At 38.9% G+C, this 17,272-nt stretch overlaps 1 protein-coding gene across 1 annotated transcript; it reads right to left on the bottom strand.

Moving 5' to 3' along the window:
* Positions 1-1,321: 1,321 nt before the first annotated feature.
* Positions 1,322-16,089, bottom strand: adcy3b (adenylate cyclase 3b). Its single transcript, XM_084737941.1, has 20 exons — positions 15,400-16,089; positions 13,427-13,576; positions 9,586-9,722; positions 9,342-9,453; positions 8,380-8,507; positions 8,134-8,292; positions 7,890-8,049; positions 7,589-7,696; positions 7,037-7,113; positions 6,649-6,810; positions 6,168-6,255; positions 5,917-6,033; positions 4,675-4,946; positions 4,225-4,306; positions 3,902-4,060; positions 3,441-3,587; positions 3,196-3,312; positions 2,099-2,225; positions 1,886-2,010; positions 1,322-1,764 (listed from the first exon to the last, which is right to left on the bottom strand). The coding sequence occupies exons 1-20, from the start codon at positions 16,078-16,080 to the stop codon at positions 1,582-1,584; spliced, it is 3,291 nt and encodes a 1,096-aa protein (XP_084594067.1). The 5' UTR covers positions 16,081-16,089; the 3' UTR covers positions 1,322-1,581.
* Between the last annotated feature and the right edge of the window lie 1,183 nt (positions 16,090-17,272).

Below are 17,272 nucleotides of genomic sequence, written 5' to 3'. Positions count from 1 at the left end.
AACAAATAACATTATGCATGACTCATTTCCAATAAGCCAAAACAAAGACAATGAGAGTCAGGTTTCAGCCATCTAGATTTCTTGTGGTGGGGCCATGTACTTGTAGACATCACATACTGTGCCTGTAACTGATCAACCCAAGCCCATTTTTTAACTAAACTTCACTGGAAAAATCAGATCAATGGGACAGATCAATGTCTAATTGAGGAATTTATCAGTGAAATAAAGAATAAACAAGTAATTACTGAGCAGAGGAACTTCCATTGTATTTATAATTAGATCACTTATCAGTTCTTATTTTACCAATTAAACAAAATTTATGTATGACAAACTAGGGGAGTGCGCTCAGTGGAGTGTAGATCTGATCAACCTGAAAAGAATATTAGGATGTAACCCTTTGTAATCACCAACATTTTGAGTAGTACCTAAGGGATTACAGTTACATTTATTTTGTAACTCAATTACATGTAACTAGTTACCTGTAACTAGACACAAGTTGAAGACTTGCGGCTGCTACCAGCTGGTTACGGAGGGATGGAGCCAGCTGTCTGAATAGGTTATTTATGGTTTTCTTAAGGTTTTTCAAAACTCACAAATTACCACAAGCATGAGAAGTGACACAAACAACCAATCACATGATAATGAATGTAAGCAACACTGTGGACCTGCCTTTGTATTATATCAATTCATACCTTTAGCAGGGCAACATAGTAACATTAGCATACTAACATGCTAACATTTAGCATGTGACAGTTGGCAATGACAGTTAAGTCATATTTTTACAACAAAATAAAATGCAGCAAAACATTTTATATGTGAGTCTGGCATTATCATGTAAAATCTAAATTGGAATTTTCTATTAAACCAGTTGTTTTTATGTTTGGAACCTGTACAGAGCCCTGCTCAGACCTTGCATGTACTTTCTACTCATTTTGCCTGAATGGGGCGTGGACAGACAATGTTATGGTTATAACTAAGGTGGGACAACTTCCTATTCCTATTTTTTCTTTGAATCTGGTTACCATACAGCTTTGCACATCCTCACCCTGAGCATAAATCTAGTCTGTCAGAATCATCTATAACACCTTGGCAGAGCCTTTACATTCTCTACTGGGTCCTCTTCTAATCAAACCATAAAAGCTACATGTGTAAATTGTGCAGATGACTTAATCTCACAAATTTAGTGCAAACATGTTTTATTAACACAGTATAAATACACAGTGATTAACCTACATTATTTTACAAAACCTGAGTTTAACGAAAACAACAAAGGAAAGAAATTTAAATGTCTGCTCCAAGCTTGTAATTCTCATAGCAAGTGCAACATAACAAAATCTGTAATGTATAAGAACTCTGTGAGATAGTTGACTTTATTCCTGAATTATGTACAACTATACAGAAGCAGTTTCAGGTATTGGCTGTTATTTGAGGGGAAAATGCTATTTCACAGTTGTATTGCTCATTATTGCACTATTTTATTTAGTTGTTTTCCTACAGAGTGTAAGATTTTGTTAAATAACTTGCAAGAGTATATGAGAGAAACTGGCATTGTGTAAATGGTATTTCACTGAATGAACATGGTCAAGACAGGTCCCCAACTTGATGTGGAAGGGCAGTCGTCACTGGACCGCCGTTGTTGGTAGGTTTGTCTTTTCCCTTCATGAAGAAGGTTAGCAGCTCCCCTTTCCCTTTGACAAATATGGGCCCTCTCCGGATAAAGCGGAAGCCATACTCCTTCAGGATGTCATAGCAGTCCTCCACCACCTGAGGGAACAGCATGACTTATGTTTAAAGCAGATGGACCAACTGAGCAGTGTTGAAACTGGGCATGAAATAAGGAAAAGAGAGACATTCAAGTGCTTTTCTGCTTCTGTGTTCGTGCTACCTGGATGTTTCCCATCACTCCGGTGGACTCCATTCTGCTGGCTACATTCACAGTGTTGCCCCAGATGTCATAGTGTGGTTTACGAGCTCCAATCACTCCAGCCAAAACTCCACCCTTATTCAGACCTGAAGGGGGTCAACATGGAAATATGAACACACGCATGCTTGTTCATGTGCACACATGACAGACTTACACACACCCACACACACTGACCGATTCGGAGCATGAAGTTGTTGAAAGACTGCTTGTTGAGGTTGTTGAGGGTGACTTTCATTGCCAAGGCAAAGTCTGCCAGGTCAGCGAGGTGCTGCCAGCGCTCAATCAGTGACTGGTCCTCTGGCTGCAGAACAAAAGTACAGCTTCGACAGTTAAAATCATCACAATATGCAGCACCAGTTAAGAAAAAAATGGTGTAATAGAATAGTTAGACTTGTAATGAGGTTTACTCGTAAGATTTAGACTGAGTTGCACCAGCAAAGATGAATTCAAACCAGATTATTTCTAATCAGAGTTTAGCAAAGCTAGGTTTAAACTGAATGAATGCAGATTTAAAATTAAGCAGAGCCCTGCTGCACAATAAAAAACTATGGTCTGTTTAGTGTACAGAAATTAAGTTTGACCGCACATGGAAGAGTTTAATCAAGATAGAGAGAGATACATAAAAATAAATAAATAAAATAAATTTGAGTGCTGTTGGGAGCTAGTAATAAAAGAGAAGAGAAAACCGTTAACGTTGGGCTGCTCTGTATTCCTTCACAAAATGTCACATTGTATTGTAGACAGCTAAAATCTTAGTTACCCTAGTTAGCCTACTCATGATGCCTTGGCAGAGAAGCTCTAATTTCTCCTCCTTTGAGGAAAACTTCTTGGTTGAATTAATGGATCAATATGGCCAAATGATAGAAGACAGAAAATACTGACAACAGCAAAATAAGGAAAAAGAGGCTGTCTGGCAGAAACTGTAATGAAAGACAAAAGAGACACATCAGATAACTCAAGTGGGTTGACCGTCCCTCCTCTCTCCTCAAGAAACGTGATTATTGTGCTCAATCCATCTCAAGAGGACAGTCATTTTAAAAGTTAAACCTCCTTAATTGTACATTTTAAGTTAATACTGGATCACATTTTAAGTTGGAATTTAATGTTTTGGTGTGACAGAATTAAATTAAATCTCAGTTTAGAGTGAAACAGAGTTTTAAATTTAATCTTCCTCAATTTAAGATTAACTTAAAGTTAACCCATGATTTGCTTTGGTTTAAAATGAATCCTTGCTGGTGCATCCCTGCCATAAACTGTTAAAAGTATCACACCTTGCAACTGCTGTATGCGTTTGTGTTGCTCTCTGGAGTGAGTCCTGAGGCGGCCATGTAGGTGCTTCCTATTGTCTTGATCTTCGTGATGCAGCGAAACTCGTCCCTGTCTAGTAACTGACGGAGAAAGCGGTCATCAATTAGTCAAGGGGAGTATGGATTTAAGACATCTGTAGGTGTCCGCACCCTGATGTCACGTTGAGATTTGAGATATTAGTTCTGTAGAAAGCACTGCTGTGACTCACGCTGTCAAAGTCTGAAATGATCTCATTGAGAATCCGGAGACACTCCAGGCCTCCATTGTTGATGCTCTCTTCAGTGTAGAAATCAGAAAAGTTGGGGATGGAAGCAAACATCACACCTATTTCACTGTATGACTGGCTGTACAGCTCCTACAAATGACAAATGACAAATGACAAATGACATGATGTTAGTTTGCTCTGATTTTAAATTGCTATTTTTTTCTCTGATAAAGTTTTCTCTAACAATGTGTAATCTTGAAATTGACCACAAGATGGCACTGACATATGCAATTAATTGCCTTGCACTGTGGTCCAAATGTCATATATGGCTCTGTCAATACTTTAATGATGAATTAACAATGGTATATTCAGCTGTTTGACATCCCTCACTCATGATGTTTTCTTTTTTCATAAACACCCACATATTTAAATGATACTGTAACTTGGAACAGGCTCATAAGTACCTCATCTCTCTTCTTTGAGCCCAGGAAGTGTTTTGCCACATGCTCCGGCAGCATGTTGGTGACCAGCGCTTCGTTCCAGCGTCTCATCTCGAACACTTTCTCTTTCTGGTCATGCACACCAATCTTCCACAGGAACAACTTCCTTGACTGGAGCTCCAACTACAGAATTAACAAAAGTCATATAATACTCTGTGAAGATGAAGTCAATAAGTTATTTGGAGGAAAAAACACCATTATATAAATGTTGGTGCTGCCTTTCAGCAGACAGGCTGTTTGTCAGGTAAGAGTGATAAATTGTGGGTGTAGAGGAGAAAGTGACTCACCTGACGGGCAAAGAAGTAGAAGCTAATCATCATGACAATGATCATCATGGTCATCAGGTACCTGGATGGCACTATGGATTTTCTGGAAACAGATGAAGAATAGCTTTGTGTTGTTAAAGGACCAGTGTGAAGGATTAGTGTGTGTGCAAACCCACAGTGAACACAAAACTCCTAAAAAACATGAAAGGCTCTATCTCAAGCCAGTGTTCGTTTATTTTTCTTTTTTCTCCACTTTGTTTATTTACTTTAGGTTTCACAATTGAAATTACAATTAATCGACATTACCTATACAAAAATACAAGACAGGACTGTAGATATAAAGGGCTCATTCTAAGATAATGAAAACACAAAGTTTCTTATTTTCAAGCGACTATATACTAATGAAAACATGCTTCTGATTTTATTTCATTTTTATATTTCATTTTATAACATTACATAAAAATTTCTCACCTGTATGAGGCAAACTGTATATAGTCATACAGGTCATATATGTCCCGCCAGCTGTAGATATTAACAGCTCCAGTTGCCATGACAACCAGCACCATGAGGCCCAGTTTAATCAGGTGGCTGACCTGCACCAACATGGCAGTGGCGATGAGTGACATCACAGCCATGAAGCTGTAGTACTTTGGATTCTCTGCGCAGCCTCGGTCACTGACGGACTCCAGCGTGGGGCCAGAGGTGCTGTTGGAGACTCGGAGGGACGGCGGGACACAGCTCAGCTGTAACATCAGACATGTAGTGCATGAGTAATTTTCAGTTAGAGATTATGGCTCGGACATGAGCAGCAGGTTTTCATGTAGTTGAAATCACTGCATTCTGGTGGACTCTGGCTTGAAACTTTTAATTGACAGTTTTATTATTTCATCAAATTAATTTATTAAATTCAGTGTTAAAACACAAAAAAAAGATCATAATTCTGCTGGCACAACTGTATGATAAATTTAATGCATACAGTTCTGTCATACTGGTTATTATTTAGACAAATATACTATAGATAATATATAAATTAAATGTGTAAATAAAACATATTCACTCCTTTTTTCCAAGTATTTTTGTCCATGTGTGACTGTCTCCTCCAAATGACAGCTAAGACAGAAAACAAAAATGCATGTTCACTTTAGCATCCTGTATTTCTGTCAGTCCTTGAAGGCAGCAGTGTGTGTAACAGGCTGCTCCTGTGGGGCCGTGACAAATGAGCCAGCAGGCAGTGAGACAGACAACTAATGGACCCCACTGGGAACATGTAGTCAGACACATAAAAATCAGTGACAGTTTGATGAGGACAAAGTGGAAACACACAATGGAAAGACACACACACACACACACACACACACACGCTATATATGTATATATATTTTTTTGCTCTGTGTTCCAGTGACAGTTGAGCAAGCTTGATACCTCAGTCACCATTCTCCTTTACTTTGTTTTGTACTTAAATATGCAAATTTATTAAGATGTCACAAATGCTCCGGTTCAGGCAAGGTCACAGACTAAATCTATATATTCATAAAACAAAGGTTTGTGTAACTCAACATAAATTTATACAATTTTGTTGAAACTGTAATTTAAAGGCATGTACTCGTATGTGCCGCTCTGATGTAAACTGTGAGAGAATGCTTTAGGTATATCGCCCACACTTAACACACACGTAACATATCAGAGTTGTATCAAAGCGTCTTGCAGTCATACCATGTCAGCAATCACAGCCATGGTGAGAACAAATATGGCTGCCATGGCCCATATGTTTCTAGCCCACCGTGTGCGATCAATCCACACTGAGAAAGACACCAACTTCTTTGAGAACATCTGCAAAAAACGAACAACGTCATCTTCCAAAAAATACCCAAACCCAATAACAAAGAAAAGCTTTTACAATGACACTGTACAAGAGATTCTGTTTCTCATCACCACAACAATGGATACTAATTTTGTTTTCTCACCCTGGGGAAGATGGCAGCCAGGGAGCACAATGTGAGGATAAGCAACAATACCTCTCCTACTGCCACAGTCACATAGTTCACAACCAACCTGGAACGAGAACACACATCTTCAGTCAGTTTCTTAGTCCTTTTTTCAGATACAGTTGATTCATATATGACTTCACTTATGTTCAAAGAGAATTTCAAAGTATGGGTGCATTAGGTTTTCATATTAAGTGTTTATTAAATGCATTTTGTAAGATGTAGCGAGATGGTGTAATATATCACTGGCATCAAGTGAAAACCCCTTTTCTCCAAAATGGCAGCTTTTCAGGAGCTAAATAAAAGTCATGTTTTCAGCTTTATGGCAAATCATTTTCAGATGATCCAGTGGCTTTGTAAATGTTTTGTTCGGCTTAAGAAATGGGAGAATCGTCTCAACTCATAAACAAGCACTCCCTGTTTCAGTTTTTTAAAGGGCAGCGGCCACATGTAAACTCACAGTGGGTCTATGAACACCTCCATCGCTGTAATGAAAAAGAGTACTATGATGCAGCAGCAGAAGGCCGCTCCACTCCGCTTCTCCTTCTCTGAGGAGTAGCGCTCCTCCAGCTTCCCGTCCACAAAACGCAGTGACACCGGGTTGACCTTATGATCCTTCATTCTGTGAGGAACACAGAGAGATATGCCAACAGGAAAAGCAGATTTGAGAGAAGACAAACACAAGACTGAGATTGGGGACAGAGCTACTTGTGATGCCTACATATTTCTTTATGACTGAATATATTTCTGTCCAGTTTTGATAATCTCAGTCGAAAACCAGCCTTACACTTTCATGTTTGTCCTTTATTCTGTTTTTCATTTGTCTGTTTTTCATTTGACTTTCTTACATTTGCTGGGTTTCTCTCTCCAGCAGCTCCTGCTGCAGTCGTTTGTTGATCACTTGTTCCTCAACCATCTTAATTCTCTGCAAGCAAGACAAGAGAAATCAGACATATAACATTATCAAGTGCCCTGATGAGATTTTTCGACGAATGTCTGTGTATTTAATGGATCTGAGGCTTATCTATGTACCAATATACTCAACTTAACTTGTTTAGAACTTCTACTAACTTAAACTTATTAAACAAACAATATACTTTCAAATGAATGTGAATTTCACTTGGAATAATGGATTTTTGTACTTAAAATGATTCAGTTCTGTTATCTTATTGCCCTGAGAGGAGTGAATGACAATTTTGAGTTGCATTTACTGAAAAATACTTGAGTTGGCTAATCAATAATTTTAATTTAACTGTAATTAAATAGTACATGTAACACCAAATCCAAATATTTAAACACTAAATTGTGTCATTTGAGTGCCTCATTATTTTTAAGTACTGTTAATTACTTCAGGTTTACAGTGTGACTGATGATGGATAAAGACATTTATCATAATTCACCTCCTGTTTAGTATCAGTGGGCGGGGACTGGGGTGAGGCTGCGTTCCCATTGGTTGCTGTAGTGTTGATCAACTGGTTTGAATTTCTGTTGGACAATGTGCCTGGTTTCTGTGGGAGGAGAAGCAGGAAAAGCATCTTGCAATGCCGTTAATGTGATTTTGATAAAATGTAAATACAACAGGGAGTGTTTTTTTTTTAAATCTAAAGTAGTGTTTGAAAAGTATTCATTTCAGCCTGTAAGGGGGGGTGGAAGAGGTTTGCAAACACCATTAAATTGCCTTGAAAGACACAAGTTACTCACATTTCCACTGAGCGCATTTGCCACCTGTTTAGGCACTAGAACAAGGTAAGTCTCGATGCCTTTCTCCAGCAGGTACTCGCACCTCTCTCCACCGTCCCCCGGCTCCAGTTCAAATTCTCCATGCAGGCTGTCCTTGGTGCTCTGGGAAATGTGCACTCTCCTGGGTAGGACACAAATATCTTGAAATAAAATCCATGAAAGAATTTAATTGCTCACCATGAAATTAAAAGTATTGTACTCCTACCCAGGAATGCCTCCAGATTCCATCTTATTGGCTACAGTGACGTCTGTGGACCAAACGTCAAACTGCCACCTCTTCTGTCCGAGCACTCCTCCCAGCACAGTACCCGTGTGGACGCCCACACGCATGTCCACCTCAGTTTTGGTCTTCTCTCGCACGTACCTGGAGCAAAAGGGAGGGCCAAGGATCTCTTGTTATTCTGCAAGAAAGACCCAACTTTACAATTGTGAAGGTAAAATCACTACTTACGAGATGGCTTCCACCATCGCTAGACCCATCATTATGGAGCAGGCTGCATGATCATCTCTGAAGTCAGGAAGACCACAGATGCAGTAGTAACAGTCTCCAAGGATCTTAATCCTCAGTTGGTGATATTTCTGCAAGATGAGGCCAGAGAAAAAGTTGTGTAGAGTTGTGCAGAGCAAAACACTCTAAAAATCAACTTTTTAGTCAAATAAACTTAATATTAATTCAGCTGTACTTGAGAAAACATGGTCAATAAGCTTTAAGGTATTAAGTTGAACCAACAACTGTTCAAAGTGATGAACACTTCAAACAAATTAGACTTTCTTTTACAATTTCCCAGTTTAAAAAGTCAGTTCTTCATTTCACACATGCAGTTGTCATTTTCCTGCCCACATTGTGGCAAGTAGCAACTGCACTTGCGCCCATCTGTGCACTGTGTGTGTTGAAATGAGGTGTGTTCAGGCGCATTGTTGGCGTGTTTCTATCTTGATGCAGCAGAAAGCAACTGTGCCACTGAGCAACAAAAACCTGGTCTCAAGTCAATGGCGCAGTATTTTCCTGCTATTTAAAGTTATTATTCATACAGTAAGATGCATCTACATTGGTGGGTTCACAACATACGTACACTCTGCTTCTAGGACACTGCAGTTAATCCACAGGTCATAAAAATTAACATTCTGATTATTAGCGGATGAGATACCAGGTGGGTGGAATAGAATGAGCATAAGCCAGGTACTGTGCAAATTTACGATCTGTAAATTCATTGATTGTTTAAGACTTACAAATAAAAAACGTGGAAAATGTCATATCAGCTCTATAAAATATTACCAGTACTCCTACCAAGAATACCATACAGCACATTGTTTTGATCAAATCTGAAACAGGGTTTGATAGAAGAAGAGAAACAAGCACATGAAGTAAAAAGCAATAAACTGCAACAGAGACAGAGGAAAACAGACACTCACTGCTGCCAGTTTATCGAAGCGGGCAAACAGTTCATTAAGCAGCTTCACGAGCTCCTGGGCACTGCAGGCTGAGGACAGCTGGGTGAAACCCACTATGTCAGCAAACAGGATACTGGAACACAAGTGAAAAGGTTGAAATGTAAATTTAACAAGCTGTAAAAACCTTTCTGCATAATGATCATCATGGCCCTTAGGAGCTTTGAAAAGTCAAAGAAAGAAAAAAAGCTGATTTAGTGATCCCGACCTGACGTTTTCATGGCGGTACATGTACATGGTGTTGAACTGCTGCTGTTGGACCTCTTGCTGATTGGCCTGGTTCTTCATGCCTTGTAGCATCTCATCAGCGATGTGTTTGGGCAGAATGGATAGTAAGAGCTCCTCCTACATGGAGACACAAGTGAGTTTTGTCATGTTCATGACAAACATTAAAAAACAAACATAAAAACAAAACAAAACAAAACTAGAAGGTGCAGACCTCCACCAAGGCTAATAGCCCACTTTTCTACAAAATGCAAATCTGCAAGTGCAAACTTCACATTCAGTATTGTAGTGGTATATTTTTCACTACCCTGTCCATATTCCATTCCCTGTTCATGTTGGTGCTTTCATGTGTGTCAACATTTCCTCTCTTAAGTAAAGGCCAAACACAGAGATAAGAAAACACCTGGAATGTGGTCAAAGACACACTACGAGCCAATGCCAAGAAAATATCTACTGGGTTATTTTGATTGTGTGGTTTCGGTCAAGGACACACAGGAAGGCAGAAGCACACAAGAAGCTGACTGCCAGAATGAGCATCCATTCTACGAAAAACATCTACTCGATTGTTTAAGCCAATTGCCATAGAAAGTGTACCTAAAAAAAAATAGCTGACTAAGCCACATGAACCTAAGAGCGGTAAACATTTTCTGTACCATGGTTATAAAAAAGAGCTAAGGGACAAGGAAAAGCAATGCACAAGAAAGGAGGAGACTCCTCAGAGCATCCAAACAGTATAAAGAGAGGTGTACTGGGGTTTGTTCTACAGTCTGATCCTGGGATCGGCTCGAGTTTGTTGGTTTTGCTGTACCAAAAAAGATCAATAAACTCTATATGGCAGAAATTGCTCTTCTTCCAGTGATCTTTTCTTTGTTGTTGGTTTGGACTTTGAAATATTTTTGCTGATTGATTTTTCCAGCAAGTTTAACAAGGTGTTGTGGCCTTAAGCCCAGACCACACTGGCCTATTCTCTGAGACTTTTTGTCACAACAGTATTACTGCTCGTTCTTGTGAAGAATGAAGTTTGTACATTTTCCTGGCGGAATTCACTGGGTACATTTCATAATTAGATTTGAGAGTATAATTTATTTAAGTATAATTAGTTGCACAATATGTGTGTATTTACGTTTCCAGTTACTACCTTCGGTAATGTTACCTCCACCCAAACTTGTGTTTGCACTGCACCTGCCAATCTCATGCTTTATTCCCAGGGATGAAATTCGGAACTTGATATGTGGAAGGTTTGAAAAGGAAAAGGTGGCAAAGGGCAGAATCAAAGTGGGCTGACAATGAATCTCTCTCTGGCTCACTATCTTAGGTCTAAAAGTCAGCTTAGTTCATCCCAGCTCTCTATCACCTGGGCTGATAACTGTCTCGCCGGGTGACCGTCTCAGTGTCCACTGCACTTCATCTCTGCTCTTCCTTTTCCCATGTTAATGAGTGTATTTTTGTTTGGTGTAGCTTTAGCTTAAGTTTTTAGCATTAACGTTATATCATGTACACAGTCCTTCAGTAACTTAACATGTTTCAGACACTTACAGTTACTACAGTCTTTTGACTTGTTTTAAAATGTGTCAGATGGAAACTTTACCATCAGATGGGCTCAGGAGTTAAAGCTTTAGCATTAGCTTACATTAGCTAGATACACTTATGAAATGTGGCAGCAAGACTCAACATTTCAGCCAAATAATCCGCGGTTTACTGCTCTTCATTTTAAGCTGCATATATGCAGTGAGAAGGCCATGGCCAAATGCCCATGTTGCTATGTTTACATTCACATGTCTTATGTCTTATGATTCAGTTTTTGGAGTATCTTGGTTATCTGTTGTGCATGTATAAATTGCTTACTGATTTCAGAGGCCTGGAATACTGCTAACTGCAATAGAAACTGAAACTGTGGCATGTAAATATGTTAACCTATTTTTCTGAACAATCTTTATTGGTACAAAACTAAATAAATAGTTATGATTATGTAAAGTATACAGGGTTGTGAATAACCAGGTTTTTCATGTTCCATGTAAACACCATACCCTGAATATGATCAAAAACAGGATAAGACTCAAAAGCAGAATACTAACGTTAATGTAAACGCACTTTATTCTCACGAAAGTGAAAACAATTTGTGGATCTACGCCCTTCCACCAAGATTTATGAAACTTGGGCCAACAGTTTTTCTGTTATCCTTCTGACAAATAGTAAAACAAACATCTCCAAAAACAACCTAGTGGAGGTAATTATCTCAATGCCAACACGTGTGTGTGCATAGCATGACTGAGGCAGTAAACAGACCTCAAGAGATCCTGCCAACTGATCAGAAGGGTTCTGGTTGGCTGGTGCTGCTTGTCTTCTACCAAAACCCCCGATGAGAAGGCACTCTGGGAATTCTATATCCACTAAATCTGTCTCTGTTTCTCCCTTCTCACCAACATATAACAACTATTTTTTTTCACCCTTTCATTAAACTCAGGTCTGCTCTTTTTTTTCCCCACAAACTGTCACAGTCTTGATCTCTGAAATAATGTGAAGAAGGTGAGAGGGGAGCAAGTAGAAACATTAAATTAATAAAATCAAAGCTGGAAACTGTAAAGATTACATTATCTTTGATGTCAACAGTCCAGAGTAATTATTTCTACAGTATACAGATGAAAAAAGGTGGATGAATATAATTCATTTTCAGTACTGTGAATAAACTGGCAATGATACAGTGGTCCCACAAAGTTATTTTACATGACGTATTTTTTTTCTCATCCCACCAGGAAGCCAGTATTTGAAAGTTGATGCTAAGCTGTAACTTTAATTTCACGATAAAACACTGTCACATTTTATGGCAAAATCTTTATTAATGCAGCATTTTAAGGTAATTTATATGGATTAAAGTAGCATTTCATATGAGAAACTGTTAATTGCATAGTAAAAAAGTTGTATTTCATGGCACAAACCTATATTTATACAACAATTTACTGTGATTTATGTAGAATAAAGTAGTATTTTATATTATACTGTTAACTACTTAGTAAAACACTCATATTTTATGGCTCAAATCGTTATTTATACTGTATTTTAAGATAATTTATATGGAATAAAGCTGTATTTTATATTACAGACTGTTCATTTCGCAGTAAGACATATTATATTTCATGGTATTCACATGGTATTTTCATGTTAATTACATGGTAAAACTGTTTCTTCTAATGGCATTCAAGTCCAACATTAACTATGAAATCTGCAGTACTAATATCCTTTCAGCAGTTCTACCAGTTTATTCACAGTCTGACTGAAAATTAATGACATTTATCCACTATTGAAGCACAAGCTGTATGTCTCTGGCCTTTCATTGTGTCTCCTTCCATTCCTACTATTTAAAAGTCAGTTAAGAAACAAGCAGATGAACCTCAAACAACATTCTGACAGAGAAAGAGCAGGTTAGCTAAAAAAACAGAAAACAGTAGACAGTAATCAAATATAATAAAAGTGTACAAACATTTTTTTTTAAAAATGCTTTAAAAATATCAAAACATATCCTCCACACTTCCTGGTAAAGGTTCTGTTGGTTGTCGCAGAGCTTAATCTGACTGTATTGTGTCAGGTCCCTGACGGTGGCTCCGCTGGTGAAAACAACAGTCTCTTTAATCAACCTGTTAACCCTCAGCTGAGCAAAACACTCTGTAATTAGGCAGCACAGGGTGTTCAACCTCACAGGTGTATTTGTTTGTTTGTGCATGTGTGTATGTGTGTGTTTGCCCCAAATAAGAAAATGTATTATCTCATTAAACAAAGTATATCAGTGTGTGTCTGTATGTGTGTGTATGTGTGTCTGCTCCCCTCACCTGCTGGGTGCTCTGCTCCTCCAGTGTGAGTTTGACCTCGAGTGACTGACGAGCCTCCAGAAAAGCTGTCCTGTACTTCCTGTCTGCCATGTAGTACGCCATCACACCCACGGAGACTGCACACATGTACAGCATCATGTTGGCGAAGAGCTGAAAAGAGGAAGAGCGCAATTTGCCTAAGGGGGCTTCACATAGTGTTCAATCAGCTGGATTCAGAAACTGTGTTTCTTGCCTCAGATATTTAAGGAACAAATTTTATAAACTGTTTAAGCCAGGAGTCTTCATCATTTTTCTGGCCGTGGACCCCTTACCTGTCAGAGAAACAGAGCAGGGAGGCCCTACTACATGCAAATATATTGCACTGAATATTTTGGGTGTCCTCCTGTTTGTGCTAAACTGTAACATAACACATGCTGCTAAGTCTGCAGCATGGGTTGTGTTAGCTGCGTTAGCCTTCTTCCTGAGGTTTCTGAGGTGGAAGACCCAGGGCCGAAAGAGTCTTGCTCCTTCAGTTACTAAACAAAACACTGTGACTCACTAGACTGTCTGCACACTTCAGATAATAATACAGTTAATTGACCTTTATGTTTCAACAATATAAAGCTAACTAGTTTGCCAACTTGGATAGGTGCATTCAGTGATTTACTAGGTTATCTAGCTTTTGTTAATGTGTGAATTAGATGTTTTGGGTTTTCTTTACAAATACGCTGAGGCAGTTAATTAGTTAAGGCAGTTAATTTGGAATAATTATTAAATCTAAAGAGACTGGTATCATATGAAATGGGAAGACTCAAGTAGCCCACTGGTACCAACCATGATGTTGGTTCCCATAATAGTCATTTCATTGTAGTGAGATCATTTTGACCAATTGATCAACTTCACCTCTCAGCTTATGAGACATGACTGATCATGGGAAATGCTGTCATATATTTTCATCATTATGTTCGATGCCCTTACACATTATAACCCCTAAAAAATGACAGAAATTAGTATATGGTAGGGTGGGAAGGAGTGAAATAGTTTCCACCTGTCTTACACGTCCCCCTGGGTAGTTGTATTATTCCCTAACAGTGGTTCCAAACATCTTTGGCTTGGGAACACGGTCCTCACATACAGTGTGGACCCCCTGCTATTAGCAGTGTAACAATCCATTGATTTGGATCGATATATTGATTTTATGTTCAATGATCCGATATTAACGATGCAAAATCAAAATATTGATTAGGGCTTCACAGTTAATTGCAATCACAATAAAATTGCAATATGGCCAAGTGCGACATCCCAAATGCAAAACCAGAGCAAAAGCACAATTTTTTGAAAAATGTGACACAGCAGCATTAAAATGAGGTACTGTGGTGCTGCATAGATGACCTTGTCTAAAAATCTTGTTCTCCTGTTTGTTTGGTACAGATCTTAATAAATATCACATCATCATGAGTTCTGTATTTTTTTTTTAAATGAACATGAAAATTGTAATGCAATACTGATAATTTCTACTTAATCGTATTGCATATCGCAACTGTGATTTCAGTCAAAATAATCGTAATATGACTTTTTTTTTTTAAACCAAATTGTGTAGCCCTAATATCAATCTGTATTGTCATCTTTAAGATTTCCCTTTATTTTGAAATGTGTGTCACAATGTTTGGAAGAGTTTATTCATTAAATTGTGGAATCATAATTTAGTTGCTTTGTGTAAGGACATAAATGTAACTGACGTTTTTAAATGGACATATGATATCATCTGATTTCCAGACACCTGAACTGATTCAAAAATCTTGTCATGGCAAAGTTATTGTTATAAACCAATTTCATATCATTGTCCAAAGGCCTGTAATACTGTTTCATGTTGAATATCCTTACCCCTTGCACACCTCCATTGCTCTGTGACCATCCCTGACACCTTGGGCCTCTTTTAACCAATAAATTCCAGGTGCTTTGTCATTTATTACTTTACTAAGTGCCATATTTACCTGTCTCACCAGCATGGGCCCCTGCAGGTTTTCTTCAAACCTCTGAGCCACAGTCACCCCCAGCACCAAGGTGTGTACCCCGCAGGAGAGGGCAGTGAGCAGGAGCAGCGGCACCAGGTTCAGAGGGAGAGTCAGAAAGCTGGAGAAGCTGAAGAAGGCCTGCCAGCCCACAGAGTCACAGGCTTGGGGGAAACGCTGGTAATTCAGACCCATGTAACATAGAACATGGACAGCGACCATCAGCCACAGTACGTACGGCACTGCACCGCGGGAGACAGGTGATGTGGGCAGCTTCTGTCTCCAGAGCAGCACATAGAGCACAATGTCTGCAGCCAACCCCACTGCTGCAACCACCACCATGTCCATTTTGTCTTCAGTATACACCACTGCGCACATGATGATGATGAAGCTGTTGAAAAGAGCAGCGAACAGCACCAACACCAGCAGGTTCTCCTGTCTCTGTCGCCGGAAGTAGCTCTGATAAAGTCTCTCCAGAGACTCAGGTGCAAAGGTGAGGCGCACCGCGCGCGGCAGGCAGCGGCAGCAGCTGGTCTGCAGGACGGTCACCTCCCGCGTCCGAGCCGCTCCATGACTGGAGTCACTGGGAACAGGTACTGAATACTCCACCGAGTACTCTGCAGACGGCTCCGTGTCTGCTGTATGCACCCGGTTCACAGACATGTTGGCTTAATAAAGGTAATCCTCCCGGTTCATGAAGTAATACTGGTGTGCAACATTATTCCTGAAGGCCAGAATCCGTGGAAAAAGCTGCGATGCGTCCCATCTTTCTGGTGCTTTTGGAAATATTTGACAACATCTTAATTTTGTGCAAAAAATCCACCATTCTCAAAAACATTTCAGTGCAGAAAATAATCCCATCCCAAGGTGCCAAGACAGTTAATGCTGTTACAATCAATTGTTTGACCACAGACATTGCCCTGGTGAAGAATGAAGTACACCACATTTTAGCAAAATTGAGCAAAAAATTTTAGCAAAAAAAATGTGTACTAATACACATGGACGATTCAAATTAACTTGTTTGTGCTGTTTTCAAAGTACACTGAAGAACAGCTTTAAATAAACATATTGAAGTGCACTTTTTGTAAGCATACTTAAATATACTTCAAATGACGTGAAATTTAAATAAAAGTTTGATAAAGCACACTAATAATGTATGAAAAACAACTTAAAAATAATTATATTTTTCAAAAGTAAACTAACTTACCACTTTAAATATTTAAAATTTAGAAGACTTTTTAAAAGTAAACTAATGTACAATTTACAATACACCTGCAATCAAGTACACTGAAATACCACTATAAGTACTGCCAAATTAGTACATTTATTTTTTAGTACATTTAAGTTCAACTTAATGACATCTATTTCAAGTATAATCTTTAAAAGTAAACTTTAAATATACTTTAAATAATGCAAAAAGTACAAGTATACTTGTAATAACGTTTACTGAGGTACGCTCTTTTTTTAAATTGTGAAGCCTGTCTTACCTTTTGAAATTTTTATCATGTTTCTTCATTTTATGGTGCCATTTGGTCCCTTAAAAGTATGTTAGATTCTCAGAGCTCCTCTGCTGCTCTCTCTCCAGGCTGTTTCAGTGCAAAAACTTCTTCCAACCTCTTCTTTCTTGCTGCTCAAGTCCTCTGTGCTGCCATGGTAGACCAACAAAACCCTGAGCCACAGGTGGAAATCCATCTGCATGCAGCATGTCATCTTTTCAGAGAGGGTAATATGAGGCAGGGGGGGAAAGTATTTTGATGTATAAATCCATATAGGTGTGAATCATGCCCAGCAGACTGGATTCTAATAACATCAGCCTTCTGATGTTATTCGTTGCCTCTTTCTCTCCTCCCTCCCC

The sequence above is a fragment of the Lutjanus erythropterus genome, chromosome 15 (genome assembly GCF_056507025.1).
Source record: "Lutjanus erythropterus isolate fLutEry1 chromosome 15, fLutEry1.hap2, whole genome shotgun sequence".
Lineage (NCBI taxonomy): Eukaryota > Metazoa > Chordata > Actinopteri > Lutjaniformes > Lutjanidae > Lutjanus > Lutjanus erythropterus.
Note: the sequence above shows the minus strand (reverse complement) of the source record. Positions and strands in the feature narration are given on the sequence as shown.

Excerpts from the sequence above, each read along its gene's own strand:
- adcy3b (XM_084737941.1), bottom strand. The coding sequence starts at position 16,080 with ATGTCTGTGAACCGGGTGCATACAGCAGACACGGAGCCGTCTGCAGAG. Across the intron at positions 6,256-6,648 it reads GAGGTGTTCATAGACCCACT|GTTGGTTGTGAACTATGTGA; the intron begins GTGAGTTTACAT and ends TTCTCGTTCCAG. Across the intron at positions 1,765-1,885 it reads GAGTGATGGGAAACATCCAG|GTGGTGGAGGACTGCTATGA; the intron begins GTAGCACGAACA and ends CTGTTCCCTCAG.